A 21,434-nucleotide genomic window follows, 5' to 3' on the forward strand; every position below is an offset into this window, starting at 1 on the left:
CGCCCAACCACATGCAAATGCTAAAATCTCTACCCAGAGCGGGCACAGAAAGCGGAACTCTGACCCCAGGATGGGCACATCCCTCTAAGGGACTTAACTCCACATCACATCAGTCACCGAGTGCATACTGTGGCTCTAAGCTGCTTTTTGGGAACACAGAAGCCACGCACAGCAGAGGCAGCACACCCTGGAATGCAGGCAAGGCGCTCACAGTGGCTGGCCGCTCTCCTCGGATCTCCCAGCCTTTGGCGGCATCTCAGAAGCTCTTTGAGCACCTCCTTCTTCCTCTCCTTTGCCATCCTGTGGCAGCTGTTTGGATGTAACTAAAGCCAGAGAGGACAGCTTTACTCCTAGGGGAAGAATTCACACCAGAGGCCTCGACCCCACCTGTCATCCTTCACCTCCCAGGGAGGGAGGAAACATCGCTCCTCACCTTCCTCTGTCCCTGCTGGGCAGGCGCCTGCACTGCTGACAGGCTCCTCCCGGGACTCCTGCATGGGAGCCCCCTGCGAGACCCTGCTGTGGTTGTCGTCCACGCCAGAATTCACTATGCTGTTGGTAATCAAGTAGCAATGGTATCAAGAGAGAAAAGGAAATAGAGTTAGGAAGGAAGACAGTGAAAGTCCTGGAGACTGAAAGATTAAGAGTTCAGTTGCTCTCATTCCAGAAGCCAGTTAGTAAAGATGACATATGCCAATTGAGCTGAAGCAGTGTGAACCCTGGCAAGGGCCTGAGAAAAGGGGGAGGCGGGCGGCATGACTGCCACCATGGGGCTGAGGGATGGCCCCTTCGGTACTCAAGGTCTCGAAGATGCATTTCTCGTTAATTGCTTACTCCCACTCTTCCATCCCAGGTCCCCCTCAGTATTGGAAACCCCAACTGCGTACTTCTGGCATGCGAGGGTTACTCCTACTGAAAGCCTGCTCTCCTCTGCGGCGTCACCCACAGTATAGAACCAAAGAAACTCTCTGTATGTCATGGATCATTTAACTCTTTCCTTTGAATTTCAAGGACCAAGGAGAATGACTTGAGCATCCCCCGCCCATCATGGAGAGCTTCACTTTGATCCCACCATGCAGGGGGAAATGAGTGTTTCCAGGAGACCCAGCCTTCTGCCTGCTTCATGGAAGAGAGAGCAGCTCACAGAGCTGAATCCCCAAAGGAGAGTTTGGGAATTTAAAGCTGGAAGGCCTCCAGCGGAGACGAGAGCCAGTCACAGGTCTAGAAGGAATCTTCCCAGGTGACCCTCACAAGTTGGGGTGGAGAGTCATCCAAGGAAACTCTTGACCCACAGACACCACCAAGGGAGGTCTCTTTTCACTCAAGATTCATCACATAATTTTTTAAAGTAGGGGAGATATCTTTTCTTATATGTGTACTTAGATGTTCAAATTTTGAACTTACAGGACTGATAACTATTTTTAACTCCCTCTGTGGGACAGCACAGAGGGAAGTGATAGGTAAGTCTGATTTTTATCACCTATCTTTAGAAGAAACACTAGGGGTGGCATTAAAACATTCCACCGAGTTCATTCAGTATTTCCAACTAATAAAATAGTGCTTAACGCAGCTGAAGGAAAAGGCTCATTTGCCAAGATTATTGGCATTCCCAGGCTGTGATTCCGGTGACAACAGAATCAAAATGGACGCCTGCCATTTCACTGCACTCACATGCTTCCCCCCACCCGGGGGACACGCTAGCGTTACTTTTCTGCCAACCAGCAAAAGAGCCTGTCGAAACTATGTCCCCTCTGGAGGTTTCTTTAACGAGCTTCGGAAAAGTCTTTACAAGCAGCAGTGACTCCCATGCAGATCTCCTCGCACATGTTTGGCAAAAAATACCTGTCGTCATTTTGTGGCTTAAGCATTCGGTTCTCCTTTAATTCGGATGTGGCTGCTGAGGCAGAGGACACAGAGCACGTTTGAATCTTGCTGCTACGACTGATGACTCCTTCTGGGTCCCCCCTAGGCCCAGCCTTGCCAATGCTGAGCCGCTTCCATTTCTGCTGATCTATCTCTGTCACTGGTCCAAAGTGCACAAACTTCTGCCTGGGGCTGGAAGCTTTCTTATAGGCCCGTGCTTTGCGGCTGGCAAAGTCATCCCGGATGGCAGTTTCTGCTTTAATTTCTGGGGAAGGCGCAGGGGCACAGACGTGCTCAACATCTTCGTCCCTAGTTATAACCAGAAATGAGTTCCAAAGGTTTCTAAGGCAAATACAAGTCAATAAGAGGTTTTTCTTCTCTTTTCTTTCAAGTACCAGGTATATGAAAAATACTTCTATGTCTAGAGCAGAATTGCTTTTCCATTAATCAATCAAAGGGGTAAATAGGGCTTTCAGTGTCTATTGCTTTCAAAAATATCACTTCCAACATCATAAATGGAGGCCTAAAAAATCGTAGGTATGATAAAATATTAAAATTATTTAAAAATTAAGTTTAAATTCCTTACAGTAAACAAGCCTATCAAAATAACCATTCACAATCAGTTGGTTGAATTAAAGAGGAAGTTTTCCATCCCCATGGCTTGTAACTTTTGTATTCATAGCTCTCAACTCATGCAGAATACAACTCTGTGTTTTGAGAGGCATCAACTATTTCTAGCCATGAAAACAAAAAATGACTGAAGACTAAGCACTGGATTCGTTCAAAGTTCAATGACACCCCTGCCGGGGAAAACATCACACACCTCGTCTGCCCTGACAGTTTCAGTCTCTCCCACGTCTCCAAGTCGGCTTCCGTGATGTTGGAGGCGCTGACAAAGCTCAGAGCCTCGCGGGGAGGGGCAAGGCTGCCCTGAATTCTCCGCTGCGCCAGGTCATCCTTGTGGATATCCGGCACCTTCCTGAGTCCCTCGTCTGCAGGTCCGCTCTCCCGAGCCCGCATGACACAGGTCACTACTGACTTCACCTCCTCTGTTTGGCCCCGGTTTCTGTCAGTGTGATTCAGACCCCAACATCATCGGAAAAATAAAGTTCAAGGAAGGGAAGCAGATAAACAGGTGGTCAAGCACGGAAATTTGGAGGCTGAACGAAATGATGGAAGTACCTCTCCCTTTCTCAAAAACAGCCCGTCAACAGGAGCCTTGATTACTTCCCCCGACTTTACCTTTTGATAAGGTAACCGAGAAGGAAGTTTTTCCACCAGATGACAGTCTCTAGTTTAGTTTAGGAAAAGAAGCCAGGGTTCACTGAAAGACTCTTAAGAATGGTAATGAGATTTTGGTTTGTCAGTAATGATGCCCAGTTCCCACACTATTCAAGTTACTATAATGAATTCGAGTTTTCTAATTGAATCCCTGAGCCCTCCTGGAATGTCTTTTACTGCACCAGTAAAATGTTAGTAATGAGCTCCGCCTGCTCCAAATTCTAGGATTAGTTTGGAGATAGCTGGAATGTTGTTCACATATGAAAACATCTCAACCATAAACCCACAACCGCCGGAAAGTACGTTTGTTTAAGTTGATTCCGACCAGAAAGTTTCAATGTTCAAACTCAGTCCCTGCTTCCTGATAGCATGGATTAGGTTTGGCTAATGTAAACTTGGACGGATAGAGTATATCCTCTTTTCCTTGATCTAGACTCAATACCCATTTTTTCCTTGTGTGAATAACTGTTTACTTTTATTGATGCTAAAACTGATATTTTCAGTCGTTCTCCTAAGGAGTGAACATTTGATGTCTAATGTTGACTATGTTGTAATTTAAACTAAAGCTGTGGCATTGATCTGCATAAACATTAAAAGTCCATTTCCAACCAAACATGCTTATTGACACAGAAAATCCCAAACTTATACATAACCAGGGCTATTTATTTTCTCAAAATATATCACCCAAGCCAGAAAACCAAGAGGTATTCTTTTGTTACCAGGATGCCTTTGTATATTTGTAGAGTCTATGCAAATAGGAAGGCTACAGAATTCCCTACTTACTTCTAGTTTGGGGAAGGAGATCAAGGAGGGGCATAGCACAGAGCCACCAAGGAGCATTCTTTTTCCATCAGTTCTCTGATGCCCTCTAGAGAGGTCATGGGCTATCCCAACCCAGAATCCTGTCCCTACTCATAGAGTCAGGTGACAACAGACAAATGAAGCTGGAAATAACGGGAATTAAAATTGCATGCAGGAGAAAGGAAAAAAGGGAGCTATAAAAGCTACTCCTTTTCCTAACTCAAGTTTCTGGTCCCCATCAATATGCCATGATGCTAGACAGTTATCCAGAAGTTTTTGTTTTATGGCAACAACTGACCCCTCCTACGGGGCCCTCCAGGATGGTTTGTCACGAGGCGTGCCGACAAGACCCGCAAACACTGAGCCTCCGGAAGCTGTACTGTGTCCTACAAAAAAATCATGCCAGGTCTTCTGTATTCTAACGCCCGTACTACATCTGGGGACCTTTCAGGGGTTTTGTGTCTGGTCCTTCCTAAAACAAAAACGAAAACAGAAACAAACCAAACAACCACTAAACTACTCAGTGACTCTGCCCCAAGAAGCATTTTCATTATGTAATAGTACATAGTTGATATATGTATAATCTCAGTTCAATAGATTTGCAAACCTCTTAAAGCGATATGCAAAAAGATGGCAGTGAAATATTAATGATGCAAACTCTGATTTTTGATACAAGCAAAAAACACAGACCGATCAACTCTACTCTACGAAATTTAGCAACCTGACACGTTAAGTGAAATCATATTCCTCTGAGGATAAAAATCACTGGCCAAATCCAACTTTACTACATGTTTCCTTTCCCAAATTAAGAGGATGGGAGAGAAGTTGGGAGAAGGAAACTCATTTAAAAACAATTTCTATGAACAATAGAGGTGCATTATATGTTTTTGACTTTTTAAAAAATGAGAAGTATCCACCACCACGTGTATAGGTGATCTTGCTAGCATGAGGGAAGAAAGGGCCAGCCTCGTTTATTTTCCCTGCCAATAACTAAAAGGAGCTAACGGGAGAGAAGAGCTCATAGCTAAGGAACATCTGTTCTGTGCCTGCTGTGAACGGACTGGGCAGCCTCGAGAGGCGGCTGCTCCCTGGTAGCAAGGGCACCTACCTATTTGTGCCACTCATGCCAGTCTGTGACACCAGCACCCAAATGTGGTGATGGGTCCACATCCAGCACAACAAAGTTTATCTGGTGAATCCAAGCCCATTTTGGACATGGTCTTTTCACTCACTGCCATTGCATTCGGGGAGACTGGCTGTCTGCTGTTCTGCTCCAGAATAAAGCACCACTACCAACCATACATATCTGGGGCAGGAAAGAGAGGAGTGAGTGGGAAGGGCTCTGATCCGAATCACTTTTACTCGGTTACGTTCTCTCTGTCTTACACGCCACACACACAGTGCACACCTTTTATACTCTAGACTTTTCTTTTCTGAGATTCCCTTTGAAAGTTCTTTGCTGCTCCCTGATTGCTCTGTCTCTTTTTTCCGGTAAGGCCCATAGAGGAGTTGACTCAGCGGCACCATTGGCTTGGTCTGGTTCATCCTGGCTCTCCTCGCAGCAAAGTCATCTTTCTCAAGGTCAGGCAGTCGACACGCAACTTCCTCTTCTGACTCTGAATCTTTGCCATGTTGGTGGGTCAGGAAAGGGTTTTCGCTCCGAAGGATAATATCGCGAATAGCTTCTTTCTCATCACTTAATTGCTTTTGACTGATAGAGCAAAATTAAATGGAACTCCACATGTGATCAGACAAAAAAAAAATTTTTAAATCCCCATCTCCAGACAGGCAACTGTGTTGTTAGTGAAAGGTCTTCTCAGTATTGTTAGTTCAGATGACATCTGTCTACTGTTTCAGTCCAGACTTGCATCATAGTTAGTGTGGGTGTTAAAACCTTGAATTTAGCCAGCTACTAGCAACACTAACATTTCATTTAATTTACAGGGTCCTTCAGCATCAGAAAAGCAGGGTCCTAAATGGCTCTGAAAGTGGCAATTCCAATTCTTTTCATGAAATTTGGAAGAGTAGGAAGCTTTTCGCCGTTCACTTTTCTCTAGCACCTTAGTGATGGACCCAGGAGGGTCCCAGTTTGTTTTTGACTGACAGGGAAGAAATTCGAGCCACCAAGATGTAGATCTAGGGGAACACTAAGGAAGGCAGCTATGTGATAGCACACCTAGGCCGTGTACCGAATTGCACAGTATAAGGGAGGTCTTTCCGCAGAGCTGAACTCATCTGAAACATCTGGAAGTGCCTAGGACCATTCACAGGATGGACCAAAGGCAGAAGGGGCTACCCTGACCTGCACCCACCCCCCATCTGCCACCCTTTCTTCCAGCTTCTACCCCCATGACTCTCTACCGCCGGCTCTTTGTCCTGTGCTAGATGCCAAGGCAGACATTTTGACAGAATGGCTTAACCATTATTACTTTGGACAATTTCCATTTTCAAAAGATCTTGAGAGCCCAAACCTTTAAATTCCTAGAGGAATTTAATTTCCTGGTAGAGTATCAAGAGTTATTCACTTTATTTTGTTTTTTGTTTTTGTTTTTGTTGGAGATAGGCAGGGTGGGAATACAGTTGACTGTTGCCTATCTGATATTCCTACAAACTCCTCTCCCCCTTACTCATAAGATTGCCTTGTTTCTAAGTATGAATACTTGTTCAAACAGTAAAAATATTATTTATTATCATATTAGCTCATAAAGATGATAAGTAAATATTTTGATTTCTAAGGAAAGTTCACCTACTTTGCACCTGATTTCTGAGAGAGGATTAAGAAATAGTTCTTTATCCTCAAAGGACAATGCATCTCAGAAAAAAGACAGGAGGAATTAGCCCGGCTAAGAGTAAAGTGAGGAACGAGATGCGGTGTTCTCTGGTCAGTCAGGTGGCCCACCGCCGGCTGCTCCGCCCCACATTGCTCCAGAGGAGTTCATCATCTCAGGGCCACAGCAGACCGTCCCTCCATCTGACTTTTGGAAAATCAAGTCATCATTAGTCATGCCCAGAAAACTCCTGCTCACTGCTATCGTTCTCAATAACATTTTGAAACATGTTACTGGGAGGTAGTTGGTGGCGCTTTACTCCCTAAAAAATGTATGTCATAAAATATGAAACTGTGCCCTCTGTGTTGAATGCTGACTCCCGGTGTCCTGCCCGCCCACTCCTGCACCATGCTCACACGCCTTCCGGCCTCCTTTGTGATGTGTTTGTCAAGTACCAACAGGTGTCGGCTGATGTTGAAAGCAGTATGGAGATACCTCAAAAGATTAAAAATGGATCTGCCTTTTGACCCAGTGATCCCACTTCTGGGATCCCACTTCTAGAATATATTGGAAGGAACCCAAAATACTAATTAGAAAGAACCTAAGTGCCCCTATGTTGCAGAATTATTTACAATAGGTAAGATAGGGAAGCAGCCCAAGTGTCCATTGATAGACAAGTGGATATAACAGCTGTGGGACATTTACACAATGGGATAGACTTGGCCATAAAAAAAGAAGAAAATCTTACCCTTTGCAGCAGCATGGATGGACCTGGAGATCATTATGCTAAGTGAAATGAGCCAGTCAGAGAAAGACAAATACCATGTGATTTCACTCATATGTGGACTGTAGTGAACAAACTGAACTAATAAGGAAAATGGGGACAGACTCAGAGGTGGAGAGCAGGATGACAGCTAAGTGGGGGTGGGGGGAGTTTAGGGAGTGGAAGTATCAAACAAAAAAGAAAAAGGATTCATGAACATGGACAACAGCGATTGTGGGGGGAATGGGGGGGTAAAGGAGATTAAACAGCAATGGAAAAAATACAATAAAACTTTTTTTTAAAAAGCACATTGATGAGGACAAAGAAGGTAACTAATAGTTACTGAGGGCACGCTATGTGCTAAAATTTTTTCTAATTTAAGAAGAAAAATCATTAAACTCTAATACTAACCTTGCAATGTTAATGTTACTAACATCTCCATTCTATGGAGTGACAACTCAGATTAGGTGAGGGAATTTGCCCAAGGTCAAAGTGTCAGTGCTGAAGTCAAAATTCAAATCCAAGCAGGCTCCAGAGGTCCTGTTTTAACCTCTGCACTATTCATTAAACAGAGGACCAGGGCAGAAACAGTACTGAAAGCAGAGCATCACACAAAAATTAAGGCATGATCATTACTATGGGGAAAGAAGAAAGAGAAGTATTTTGGTTACTAAATAAAAGGATCCTGTGAGTTGTGCTCAGAGTGGAGTTGTGATTTGCACCGCTGCTTACGAAGCGCAATGTTCAGCCAGGACCAGTGACAGTAGAAAGCTAGCTAATCGTGTCGCACAGTGCTTGCACAGCACTTCAGAGTGTACGAGGTGCTGTCACATTCATTTGCTCATCGCTGCTGGTCCAACTCCAGTTCCAGTATGGGAGCAGACCCCTCGCTTGAACCTCTGAAGTCCAAGAGTAGCATCCTTTCTATTTTCAGTCTGGGTCCTGGGTTTCAATCTCCCCCAACTCAGGCAGAATTCTTTGGAGGAGAACATGACAAACAGCCATGACAATTTGTGATGCCAATTTAGGCAGAGAGAGTCTGGTACCTTTTGCATCATGTGAGCCCAGCCAGACCACAAATTCCCTGCGGTGTTTCTTTTTAGGCTAAGTGTCCAGCGTGGCAGGACTCCCTTCAAGTGATCTCAATTCAGGAACATGGGCTTCAAAAAGGCGGGGTGAAGAAAGTCATCCATATCATTGGCCACTTAAAGCCACTCTCTCCCCACTGGTCAAAAAGACTGGTTTCTCGATAATTTCTTGAATCATGTAAATTCAGAGCTTCAAGGCAGACTTGGGGAAAGAAAAAAATAATAATGACACAAGTTCTGGCCTGGCACTGTTGGCCAAGAAGCAATACACCATATGTACCAGGTAGATTGTGTGATTGTGTTCACAGGTGTCTAGTTACCAAAATATTTAAGTGCCTTTGTATAAGGTGCTTTTCTTTCTCCCTTGAAGGACCTTAGGGCGGTCTATGGTAAGGCTTCAGTACAATCTACTTTATTTTTCAATCATTACAACTGTCTGAACAGCTAGAACCTGCCAGGTCCACTCACTTCCATGATAACAAAGTGCAAGATGAGAATTCTGGGGCCCACTTGGCAGAGAGAATGTTGAGGTTTCTGGCTCTAGGTATCTGAACTTTGGTAAATGGAGTAAATTTACGGGAAAGACCCCGGCTATCTGGCTTGATATTCATGGGAAGTGTTGGGACTTTTATTTTTCTCTAAGTCATTCATAAATGAGTTGCTTTGGGAAGACGGGGTGGCCCTGGGGGCACGGCTCACTGTTTCCCTTAGAGAGAATACAGTCACCGTGAAATGAGAAATGCCAGGCCCTGCCTCCAACCGAGCAACCTTGTCCAGCTTCATCTAAAACAAGGAAGGCTATCTGGGTAGCAGAGCTCATGCGCTCAAAGCAGGTGAGGGGGGAAGAAAAAGCTCTTGTCTCAGAGTTTCAGAGGCTTATATATTTCAAAGTGAATGAGATAATGCTTTAAACTAAGGAAGAGCTGGCATTTTCTTTCACTGCCTTTGACTTGGCAACACACAAGCAACCAGCTCAGACTGGCAGTCAGTTGGTTCTATTCAAAGAAACCGGGCTCTCCAGAAAAGCCTGTTAGGCCTCCTGGGAATGTCATGGGCAACACCGAAAACATCCCGGCTTCAGCCAGAGTCCAAACAGGGCAGCTCCATCCAGAGTCACAAAAGTTCATGCAAGTTGTGTGTCTGCCTGGTCCCTGACCCCCAAGGGTTGGTGCAGCAAGTCAGGGACCCGGGCATCTGGTGAGGAGGGACAGAGAGGAGCATGTGTCTGGCCCTGAGCTGTGTCTGCTCTTCCTCTAAAAACTTCAGAAATGTCTATTGTTCCTCAGAGGTTTTTTTTCCCTCTGTAATTAATTACTATGTGGTTGAGAAGATCCCCAGACTAGCTGAAAATGCTGAGTGCTGAAACATATGAAAACAATTAGGAGAGGAGTACAATCACGTGAAACCTATAATTCAGTTCAGAAAAAGTTTACTTCTCCAATGGGAAACACCAAGTCAGGGAACTCAAATCTCCATAGTATTTTAATTCAGGGGAAGTGAATCTTGGTTCTTGTTTCATCCTCTTAAAAACAGAAATCTTGGCTTCTTTAGTGGAATCTATATTTGGGGGGGGTAATTAAGCTAACTTATCATAAACTAACAGAGAAGAAAAAGTGGCTTATGTGCTTTTTATTTCAATGGCAACTCTAAGATTAAACTCCACAGGTTTATGAAGAAGTCCTACTTTCCATCTCTGAATGCTAAGATACCTCCTAATATACTTGGGACTCCTAGGCTTCTAAACTCACGTGAAAATGGAATACCATGCACCTTTCCACCTTTTAATATATGGATTTAAAAATAATACAAGGAGAGGTTTGAGAATACTTGGGAAAGAGTGGTATCAACAGGAAAAACTGTCTAAAAAGTGAAGTCATGCCTCTACATTCTCACCCATCTCTACCAACACAGACCTTCCCAGCTAAGAAATGAGAGAAAGAAATATCTTGGGCCTCTGATTCAGTTCAAATATGCAGTGGCCAGAATTCATCTGGATGGCCAAGGCAGGAGACAAAGTTAAAATGTTTTAAGAGAGGTCAGTATATTTAAATATTTTATATTCGTATTTTCTAGACACCAAGAATCCTCTTCTTTTCATGGCATGCGTTTCATTCAAGTCACTTTCTTCTGCCACCTTAAAAGCAGCGTCCCAAACGTAGATAAACTTTAGAGTGACTCTCAGCTCTGCTGTGGGTTACAAAGGGCGGATGACAAGGACACAGAGGTCAGGCCGGGGCGCGGAACGCACAGACCTTTCTGAGAGCACTAGCCGCTGAAAATCGGTCTAAGAAAGGAGTGCTGGGCATTTGGCCCAGCTGTGCCCCACGGCTCTCAGGGACGTTTTCGAGGAATATGCATAATTTTCCTGAACCCAATTTTAAATGTTAAAGCAAAAAAGCTAGGGTTTGTTGACATTTACTGACATGCAGATTTCTGCCTAATAGATGTGAGTTGTGCAAAAATATGTCAAAATTAAGCCAGATAACAGGAAATGTGAACAGGAGTAAAAATGACCACATAGTATGATAGTCATCGATCAGAATTACACTTGTAAATTAACCGTGATGCTAGGCATGCCCACAGAGGCATGTTGTTACGAAGTATTTCAGTCATTTTTTAGAAAATAAAGCTCCCGGTAACCGAAGTGGAATTTCCAGCCTCTGCGCGGACTCTTCTCCGCCCCGCCCCCCCACCCCCCCACGCTGCCAGGATTTCTGGGTGCGCTGAGTTAGCTTAATGTTGCTCCCCACTCGTCTTTCCTCATTCTCTTGAATACCCAAAAGATGATATGGAGATTTCCCAAAAAACCTAAAAAGAGAAGTACCATATGACCCAGCAATCCCAATTCTGGGTACTCATCCAAAAGCACTGAAATCAGGATCCCGAAGAGACAGGAGCCCTGCCCTGTTCACTGCCGCGCTGCTCACAACAGCCACGAGGGGCGCACAACCCAGAGCCCCACTGACGACCGATGACCGAAGAAAGAAAGCGTGGGCTATATTGTTCAGCCTTTAAAAAGAAGGAAATTCTGCCATATGGGACAACACGGACGAACCTTGAAGACATCATGTTAAGTTAAACAAGCTAGTCACAGAAGAAAAAATATTACATAATTCTATTTATCTGAAGGGCCTAGGAGTCAAATACCTAGAATCAGAGGTCGGAACAGTGGTCGCCAGGGGTCGGGGGAGGGGAAAGTGGGTAGTTGCTAAACAACAGCACACTTCCAGTTCAATGGGAAGAGTAAATTCTAGAGATCTGGTGTACAGCACTGTATCTATAGTTCATGATACTAAACTGTACGGTTACAGTATCATTAATTTCGTTCAGAGGGGAATTCTCACGCTGGGGGTTCTTATCATAATAAAATAATTTTGTTAAAAAGGAAATAAAAGTGGCAAAGAATGTGAGACAATTTATGGAAGAATAAACCTGAGTGGCCAATACACATAATATGATTGATACGTAATCATATCACAATGTTTATGATAAAATGATAGTTAATTGTTTATGGTAAAGGTAAACAACTACCATTAAAAAAGATGAGCTTTTTTTAAACAAGAGAGTGGCAATTAAAAAAATAAAACAGAAAAAATAAAAATGATGGTGTCTTGGGTACATTTCAGCTTACAGACTTCATAGAAGTTATTAAATGAAGGTTTGTGTCAAGGATATTAGGATTAATTTTTTAAAAATCATACTCTCATTTGTATCACTTATTACCTAGTGATAATAGGTAATAAGTGGGCCCTAGATCTGAAGAGAGAAACAGGGATGGTCTGAAAATGGTGCAGGGTAAGGGGATATCATTCACTTTTATATTCCCAGCACCTCTCCTGCTCTTTCATACAAGTAGATGCTCAAATTATGTTGAAAAAATATGTATCTGACAAGGTCTCTGAATCAAAATTTGTTTTTGTGTTTAAGATTTTATCGGATTGCTTTTTCTTATTTCGGAAGCCCAGAGAGTTGCTTTTAACACAAGCAGATTTTGTGTTTGAGTTTCCCAGAAGCACATGCATGTTTAGGATAGACATACTTAGCTTTGGAATACCCAGACAGGAAAGAAATATGTTGTTTTTTAAATCAATACAAAGTTACTCTAGAATGAAATCCATAGAAGTCAATGCTGGAACTTTCAATTAAGACTTAGATTACAGCAATAACCGCACATGGAATCAGACAGAGAAATGGAAAATGTTCCATTAAATGTGTGGAAGTCAGGTGGGGTATGGTGATCATGGCCTCTGAATCTAGCCACCAGGTCAGTGGTCACCAGCTCTGAGACCAGGAAGTCACTTACTATCACTGATCCTCAATTTACTCTACTTGAAAATGGGTATGTCACCTATTTCTTAGGACTAAATGGGAGGTCATTTTGGCAAAGGAATTTCATTGATCACACTGTTACGAATTTCAGTTCGTTAAATTTTGGTCACACTACTATTTGTTAGGATCTTTGTGGTTATTCTATGAGAAAAATTAACCAGCTTCTCCAAACACCACATAAAACTAGAACTGTAGTTTTCAGTGCCTTAAACTGCTGAAAGTCTCCATCCCACATGTAATGTGAAGCCATTGGGACTGTATACTAGTGCCTTTGTTACAATTAAGAGAAGTAATTACTCCATTCTTTGTTTTTGAATCAACATGCTTTAGAAAAGGAGTCAAATAAACCCAGTCTTTCTTACTACTCCCTTGGGACAAAGGAAGTAAGTGGATTTTTGTAAGCCAGCCACTCTTTCTAAAGAGAGTGCTCCCTATTTCAAAGGAGCTATTTTCTAGTGATGTGTAAAGTAAGATAAGAGCCATTTAGGAGTAGTGTGAAAATCAGCAGGCCATAAACCATTGAAAAATAAAGTGTTATTATGAGGTAAATCCTGCAGCCTGCAAATGACTGACCACAATTCTTGACTAAGACAAGGTCTAATCAAGCAGCAAGAAGCTCATTCTTCACCTTCATTTCACATAACCAACTACTTCAGCAGAGACTACTTAGGGGTTTCCAGTTGCTCCAACTAGGGAACAGCGGTGCAACAACAAGCAGGAAGGAGGCAACGAGATGGCAACTTCAACGCGCCAGACAGATTCCACCCCACCAGGCATGCACACAGCCGTCGGCCCTAGCAGAGCTAACCTGGCAAAGCGCTGGGCTGCGGGCATGACCTTGATCCCAGCTTGCGCTAGCCTTCTGCGCTTTTGGACTTCGGCAGCATCTTTTTCTTCAGACTTGGGAGCTGGTGCTACCGCAGCCCCCTCTGGAGGAGGCTTCTCCTCACCACGGCCAGCTGATAATTCTAACCCACCGTCAGAAGGCTTCCCATCAGGATCCATTTGGTCAGCCGGTTCCTCCTCTTCACAAGGAGACCCTGCTTCACTTCCCTCTTCCTCTATTGTTTCGGGATAGCTAGTGAGTTGGACAACACGGTTTACCAAACTAACTGGCCTGGGGAGCAGACCCCACGTCATCTTCTGGTCATTCTGGTACTATTTTCCACTTAAAAAAAAGTCATAGCATGCAATATGATCCTGGCAATGTGACAAAAATTAAATATAGCCATTTGTTAAATTAATGCAATGTATCCTAATCTCCGCATTGATTAAGAGCTATTTCAAAAAAAAAAAAAGAGCTACTTCAAAATTGCTATTGAAAGGCAAAAGCCCTTTCAGCTGGAATGGTAAACTTTATGTTTTGTTCAGTAATTAAAACTTTTAATAAAATGCTTGTTCAATGGAAAATCATAGATAATAAAGGTAGACTATTAGGAAAAACATGCAATAATCAGGGTGGTTTTGCTGAAAGTATTAGACTGGGCTGTAAGTTTCTTTTATTGGACTATAAGGTTCTCGAAGGCAGGGACTGTACCTTACTTACTATTGGGTCCCCAATTCCTAAAACACAGCACCTAGTATATAGTAGATGCTCAATAAACACTCGCTGAATAAGTGAAAGAAGAAACACATAATCAGAGATTAGGAAAAAGGAAAAACACTGTTTCTGTACAGAGAGTAGCAGCCCAATGCATCTTCCTTTGAGTAGGTATTTCTACATGAGATTCTGAAGCACATTCCATGCATCCCTTACATACTTGAGCTTGTACCCAGATTACCATGCATCTCAGCAGAAAACCTCTTTTTGCGCAAAGGCAAGTCTTTCTGCACCTAATCTAATAGGAGGAATCGGGTGGTCTGCACAGAAGGACGTGGATAACAAATCCTTTCTCCACGTTCTATCAACAGGGTCAGTTTTTTTTTAGATCTGCTTGTTAGACCAGTGTTTGTTGAATACCTACTGTGTGCTAGGCACTGTTCTAGGTGTCTTCATGAAGCTTCTAGTCTTACCATCACAGTCTCTCTCCAAAGATCTGTCCTGCCCACTCCATGTGTGATCTCACATCCGAGTTCTGAAACAGTTGCTTGAGCTAACGCGTGCCTGCCGGGAGCTGTAGGCCCCACACCACTCGTGCTCACGCCAGGCCGGGGGCAGCGCTAGGGCCTTACCTGAAGGGCCTTTCCCCACCCAGGGGCGAGGTGGCGGTGCTCCAGCTCTTCCGATACTCCTCTCGCTCCGCCTTCTTCTTTCTCAGAGGCGCGGGGACGTAGGCCGTCTGATTGCTTTTGTTCGGGAGGTACTGGTTAAAAGGCACTGCTGATTTCGGCTCACCGTGAGAAGTCCGCCTGGCAGACATGTCATCCTTCTTCACGTCAGGCAGCTTCCGATGTGGCAAGTCAGATTCAGAGTCACTTCCTCTCCCTGGGGAAGAGAGGCCAGGAGCTGAGCCGTGTGCAGGGCCATCAGGAAAGGCCCCGCACCGTTAGGGATGCGGTTAAGTCTGTGGGCTCTGGGGATTCCTTCCTTCAGTGACTCACTTAACAAATCTAAAGTGTCAGTCTAAATGAGCCTACTCTAGGAAAAGCTCTCAACTTTAATCAGGAAAAAAAACCCTCAAATTAAAAAAAAATAGAGGTAAAGAAACAAACTCATAGATACGGAGAACAGACTGATAGCTGTCAGGGGTGAGGGCCTAGTAAAACAGGTGAAGGGATTAAACAAAAAAAGCCGCCAAACCTCACACAGACAACAGTATGGTGATGGCCACAGGGAAAAGGGGGCGGGGGAGGCAGAAGAGGGTAAAGGGAGGACAAATAGTGATGGAAGGAGACTTGACTTTGGGTGGTAAACACATAATACATCATACAGATGATGTATGATAGAATTGTACACTTGAAACCTACATAATTGTATTAACCAATGCCACCTCAATAAATTGTTGAATAAGTAATTATTGAAAATAAAAAATAGAGGTAAGCCTAGCCATACCTGGGAGTTACAATTAGCAACACATGTGCAACAGCACAATACACCAGCCTAGATTCCGCAGCTCTCACAGGAAAAAATAAATTAATTAACCAGTAGAATTTTTATTGAGCACCTGTTGTTCCACCTCTTACACTGTGCTAGCTACTCCAACAAGTAAAAATTATAAAGCATTTGTCTTTGCGGTTCCTTTAACTGACCCGTAAAACACCTGGAGAGTATTAGTTACAATGTAGGGGAAACACGAATTCAGAGAAGTGGCTGATTTGGATTATAACCAAGGGTTTGCCTTCCAGGAAATGGTTTGAGTTATGATAAATGCATATTCCTCTAAATCAGGGCCCTTCCTGTGAACCCTATGGCTTGACAATCTATCCTTTTCTTTTGCACATTTCACCTTGTATCTTGAATTTTGCAAACAGGGTTTTATATTATTCACAGAACTTCCTGCAGTGTCTTTGCACACAGTGGGCATCCTCGAATTAAATGAACTGGCTTGGCTCCAAGAGTGTTTTAGGCAAGGTGAAGGAATTCAGTGTTGCCAACATGAGTCTTCTGCTGGAAATAGCTCCCATAATGAATTACATTGTATCCTTGTATCCCGAGTCTCACATCACTTGATTTGTAACACCCACAGAATGAAGTTGTCATTAAAACACTCCTATTTATACATAACTGCCATTTTCACACCGGATGAAAACTCTTAATCGATGAGAACATTAAGAGGCTATTCAACTCCAAATAGAAAATTACCTATTTTACACTTGCGAAGAGAACCTTAAACTAAGAGTTAAAGAGATATGGCGGCCCAGCAGAGTGGGGAGTGTGTGCAGTCAGACCCACTTCAGGGTGTGCTCTGCCCCTCGGTAGCTATGAGATTCTGATTGGTTACTAACCAGTTTGAGCCTCCGTTTCCCAAGTGGTAAAGCGAAGAGAACAGTACCGTCAGCTTCATAGGGCTACAGGGACGATCGGACACATGTAAAATTATCGGCACAGCACTTGGCCCACAGCAAGGGCATAATAAACGCTGGCTACTTGTTATGTCCTGATAGTTCTGGGTCTGCCAATAATGAGCTGTGGGCTCCTGGGCTTGTGTCTAATGCACTAGGCTGTCCTTTTCTATAAAATAAGAATGAAATGATTTGCCCTTGAGATGAAGTGATTTAATGGCTTTTAAAAGACTATAAAAGTTAGCCGTGGCTGGTGTGGCTTAGTGGGTTGAGCGCTGGCCTGGGAACTGGAAGGTCGCTGGTTTGATTCCCAATCAGGGCACATGACTGGGTTTCGGGCCAGGTCCCCAGCTTGGGGGGGTGTGCGAGAGGCAACTGATGGATGTTTTTTGCTCCTTCTCTCCCCCTCCCTTCCCTTCTCTCTAAAAAATAAAATTAAAAATCCTTTTAAAAAAGACTGTAAAAGCTAAAGGCATTGACCATAAACAAGTTGTTCATTGTTGCAGATAAAATATTCAGTTTCTGCATTATTCATGCCACTTGCTTTCAATCTTCTGAACCTTTGACTGGTTCATTACTTGTTAGTTTTTAATGTGTAAGTTAACTCCCTTCCCATCCTGTCTTTTATCAAATACTGTGTATCTCTCCCAGTGTCATAATAAAATGTTTACAGCCCCGCGAATTGCTTTACAAGGAAGTACCTTGCCAAGCTCTTAGATTTGTTTCCCTATTTAATATTATCTCCATTTTATAAAGGTGGAAATGGAGGCTCAGAGAGGCCAAGAGAACTCCCTTTCTGATGCTGGTTAGTACCAGGTAGGGACCCCAATGTCTGTTTTTCAGACTCCCAGCNAGTTAACTCCCTTCCCATCCTGTCTTTTATCAAATACTGTGTATCTCTCCCAGTGTCATAATAAAATGTTTACAGCCCCGCGAATTGCTTTACAAGGAAGTACCTTGCCAAGCTCTTAGATTTGTTTCCCTATTTAATATTATCTCCATTTTATAAAGGTGGAAATGGAGGCTCAGAGAAGCCAAGAGAACTCCCTTTCTGACGCTGGTTAGTACCAGGCAGGGACCCCAATGTCTGTTTTTCAGACTCCCAGCCCAACGTTCCTTCCATTGGGATATAGTTCTCTTGGAAAAACATCCTCTGCTTAGAGCATCTGACTAGGGGAAGCACTGCATTGCATTGAATAAATGAATGAAAGAAAATCATTATTCGGTCAACTATGAAGGCTTAGTAACAGATTAGAATTGTTTCAATTTTAAAATAGGTATTCAAAGGTAAATGAATCCTATAGTCTATGAACTTCATGTATAATATCTAAAAATATATATTATCTATAATATATTGAGTGAATGTCTCAAAATAGGCTATTTAACACATAAACAGACCACCTTTTTTACTTATTAAGATTTTTAAAAATATTTATCAAAATTGGATCTTTCTTTTCCACAAGGCTACATTTCTCTCCCTTATAGCAAATAGGGGTCTTTCTTTCTTTGACATGTCTTTGCCATATACACCCCCAACCCTCTGCTCTTTCATCCTCTTCTAGCACTTTAATTTCTCTCATTCCTTATTTCTCTGCCATAACTCATCTTTTACATAAAGAATGAGAGTCTTCATTTAACAAAATGCGTCATATTGATAAAATATGTTCTTAATTTTAAAGGTACCCAAGTGGCAGTTTTGCATTTCCTCCTCAAGGCAGCTCATCACATGGCCCCAGGCGGAGTACCGGTGAAGGTAAGGGAGGGACTGGCCCTGTCTAGCAGGACAGGCTGGCTGCACTGCCCTGGGGCCCACAGCATCCCTACCAGGAAGCCCTTGTGTCCAACCCATAGAATCACGGCACCTCTGCTGGGTGTGGCTCTTGATTGCCCTCCTGAACGGTCAGTGCACCTCAACAATAATAACACAAAAGCCGTCCCTATAGACTCAGTATGGAGTTGGAGAATTTTATAGTTGGACTTCCCCTTATTGATTAGGAGTCCTAAGAAATAAGTTTGCAAGGCTTAAAAAAAGTCTTCTAAATTTGAAAGTGTATTAGGACCAGCAATCTTCTTGATCAGCAGCACTTAAAAAATACCATAAACTCTAAGGAAATATAACATCTACTTGGATAAAATCATACTAATTTTTGACACACATAAAAAACGTATTGCTGAGCCCTGGCTGGCGTAGCTCAGTGGATTGAGCGCGGGCCTGCGAACCAGACGATCGCGGTTCGATTCCCAGTCAGGGCACATGCCTGGGTTGCATGCCGGTTCCTTGCAGGCTAACTACCAGCAGGGGACTCACAACAGGCAACCATACATTGATGTTTCTCTCCCTCTCTCTCCTTCCCCTCTAAAGATAAATAAATAAATAAAATCTTTAAAAAAAAAACGTATTGCTGTAAAAACCTCACTAGGTCTGGATTAGTTTACAACCACATGAGCCTGAAGGGACCAGGCTGGTTGGCGAAATCTGTGTGTCGAATGCTCTTTCATGAACAGTGTTTTGTGAAGCTCAATTTCATGTGTCTTTGGATGAAAAAAAAGTTTGTAAAAAGGCTCTAGCTTATCAATCTTGATTGTTGCCAACTAAATTGTGCCTCTGTACAACTATAATATTAGTAACCAGCATCTCAAATCCCTCCAGGATGTGGCTCGTTATAAACCGAACCCCTGGAAGCTGGTGACAGAATTAATAAAGGAGCTACATTACCAATGATAAAGAACCAAGAGGAGGAAAAATGATCATTTTTAAAACCATCATAATATGGATAAAATAGTCTAGCTAAGATAGGTTTTGTAAAAGTAAATCTACCTTTTAGTTATGTTAAAGCTCAACTAGATCGCACACTGGGTGCTGTAACTTCGAAAACTGTGGGTGGTACTTGAGGTCACGTGAAATTTTGGAAATGTTTTTCAAGCACCTAACAATGCACCATGGAATTCTTTAGGAGCCACATACTATGTGGCCCTGAGGCTAATTTGTTTGTTGGGACGTTTAAGTACTAAACAAAAGCATTAGTTCAGACATTCTAGAATTTAAAAAATCTATTAGGCAAACAGAGAAGTGTGGGTAAATTAAGTTTAATAGTATAAACAGTTCTAGAGGCTGTTACGCTACTTACGGACAGTAATTTTTGTCACTTGCCAATGTTAGGATGATTACTTAACCTCTCTAGGGTTGATATTAAAAATATGGATACGAAGGAGTATCTTACAGCCCCGTGGGGGGACTAAGTGAGATATTATGTAAGTATATCACAATCTGTGAGGAGGACTAAATGAGATACTAGCAGTCAGGTAATGAACTCAGAACCTAGACACTTTAAATACCCACATGCTTTAGTAACGTATAATTTTACAGCAGAAAGGCATCTTTTACCTATAAAACATAATTTTCATCTTGGAGAATAGTTTTAAGTCTCTAGAAATATTAGCATCAAGAAATACATTTAAAAATACAAACAAAAAATTCCCTACCAGCCTTACTGTCTTTCTGCAAGTTTATACATGCAGAACGAAGCCATGGCCCCTCCTAAAAAGTACAAAGGTGCTAGAGACTAAGGTAAACAGATTCTGGATAATGTTCATCAAATTGATAGCAGGTTGCACGACAATGTTTTTATGAAAAAAAATGACCATTCCTTACAGGTAACATCAAATCCACAGGATTTAAATCAAAGCCGGTCTCAGAACAGGCAGCCCAGGTGGTGTCCTGTCCACAAACAGCCACCTGCCTGGCTCTTGTCAACGGGGGGCAGCACACCTATCAAACACCGCCCAAGTTGTGACAATTAAAGTTTCACAAGGCCAGGCTTCAGAACTTTCCTCAGTGTGTGCAATTTCCAGTTTGCTGGAAGTCAATCCATTTTCACTCACACAGTGTGGTACTCACTCAAACATTTCCCTTCCTCATACCCAGAGGATATAAACCTTCGGCACACTTTATGAGCCAATGGTCTGCACAGCGTCTTGATTCACCGAGACGCGGGGAGAAATGATGTCACACATTTTCCACCAGAAGATATGCTCACTGAGGCAATGTTCAGACGAACTGCCAGCAAAGCCAAGCAAAATTCTAAGGACGGTGAAAAACAACATTAAAAGACTTCTCTTCTACCAGTTTAGAGTTACCAGGTTCCGCCTTGCCAGCCCCTCTGCTGGTGACAAGGAGGCCCTTGTTCACGTTTAGCCCTTGTTCTATGATGGGCAGTTTATTAAGGCTCCAACCTACCATCGCTGCTTCCCCTGAGGACTACATCTGGCGAAGGTGTCTGCCGGGAACGGGAGCCAAAGGAATCCAGGCTGTCGAAGGAGTCATCTCTGCCGTGTCGAGGGGGAGACAGGGAGTCGCTGCGCTCAGAGTCCCAGCAGTCGATGTAGCCACTGTCTCGGATGCTACGCTTAGGGCTCTCAATGTCATCAGTCTCCTATCCAAAAATAAAATAAAATTGCAGATGTTACAGCAACAGACGTTGATCCTTCAACCTCAGGAAAATCAGCCTTCGTGGTCTTCAAAACATCCTGCAGCTAGCACCAGTAACGGACAGGTTATGGCAACCAGTTAGCGAATGAATTATCATCTATAAGCCAACA

At 43.1% G+C, this 21,434-nt stretch overlaps 1 protein-coding gene across 18 annotated transcripts in view; it reads right to left on the reverse strand.

The window, feature by feature from the left end:
- The window catches only part of LIMCH1 (LIM and calponin homology domains 1), a 325,311-nt gene that overhangs the window by 66,836 nt on the left and 237,041 nt on the right, over positions 1–21,434 (reverse strand). For 17 of the 18 annotated variants that reach the window (XM_037064250.1, XM_037064245.1, XM_037064247.1 and 14 more), the window contains 2 exons: positions 21,073–21,268; positions 15,066–15,318 (listed from right to left, as the gene is read on the reverse strand). In XM_037064250.1, the coding sequence (XP_036920145.1) occupies positions 15,066–15,318; positions 21,073–21,268 (449 nt within the window). Of the gene's footprint in view, positions 1–211; positions 324–433; positions 553–1,842; positions 2,173–2,686; positions 2,930–5,353; positions 5,657–13,701; positions 13,972–15,065; positions 15,319–21,072; positions 21,269–21,434 lie in introns of all 18 variants that reach the window. The other variant, XM_037064259.1, reaches the window with a different exon arrangement.

The sequence above is a fragment of the Sturnira hondurensis genome, unplaced genomic scaffold (genome assembly GCF_014824575.4).
Source record: "Sturnira hondurensis isolate 20B ecotype Veracruz unplaced genomic scaffold, ASM1482457v3 Scaffold0015056, whole genome shotgun sequence".
NCBI classification, from domain to species: Eukaryota; Metazoa; Chordata; class Mammalia; order Chiroptera; family Phyllostomidae; genus Sturnira; species Sturnira hondurensis.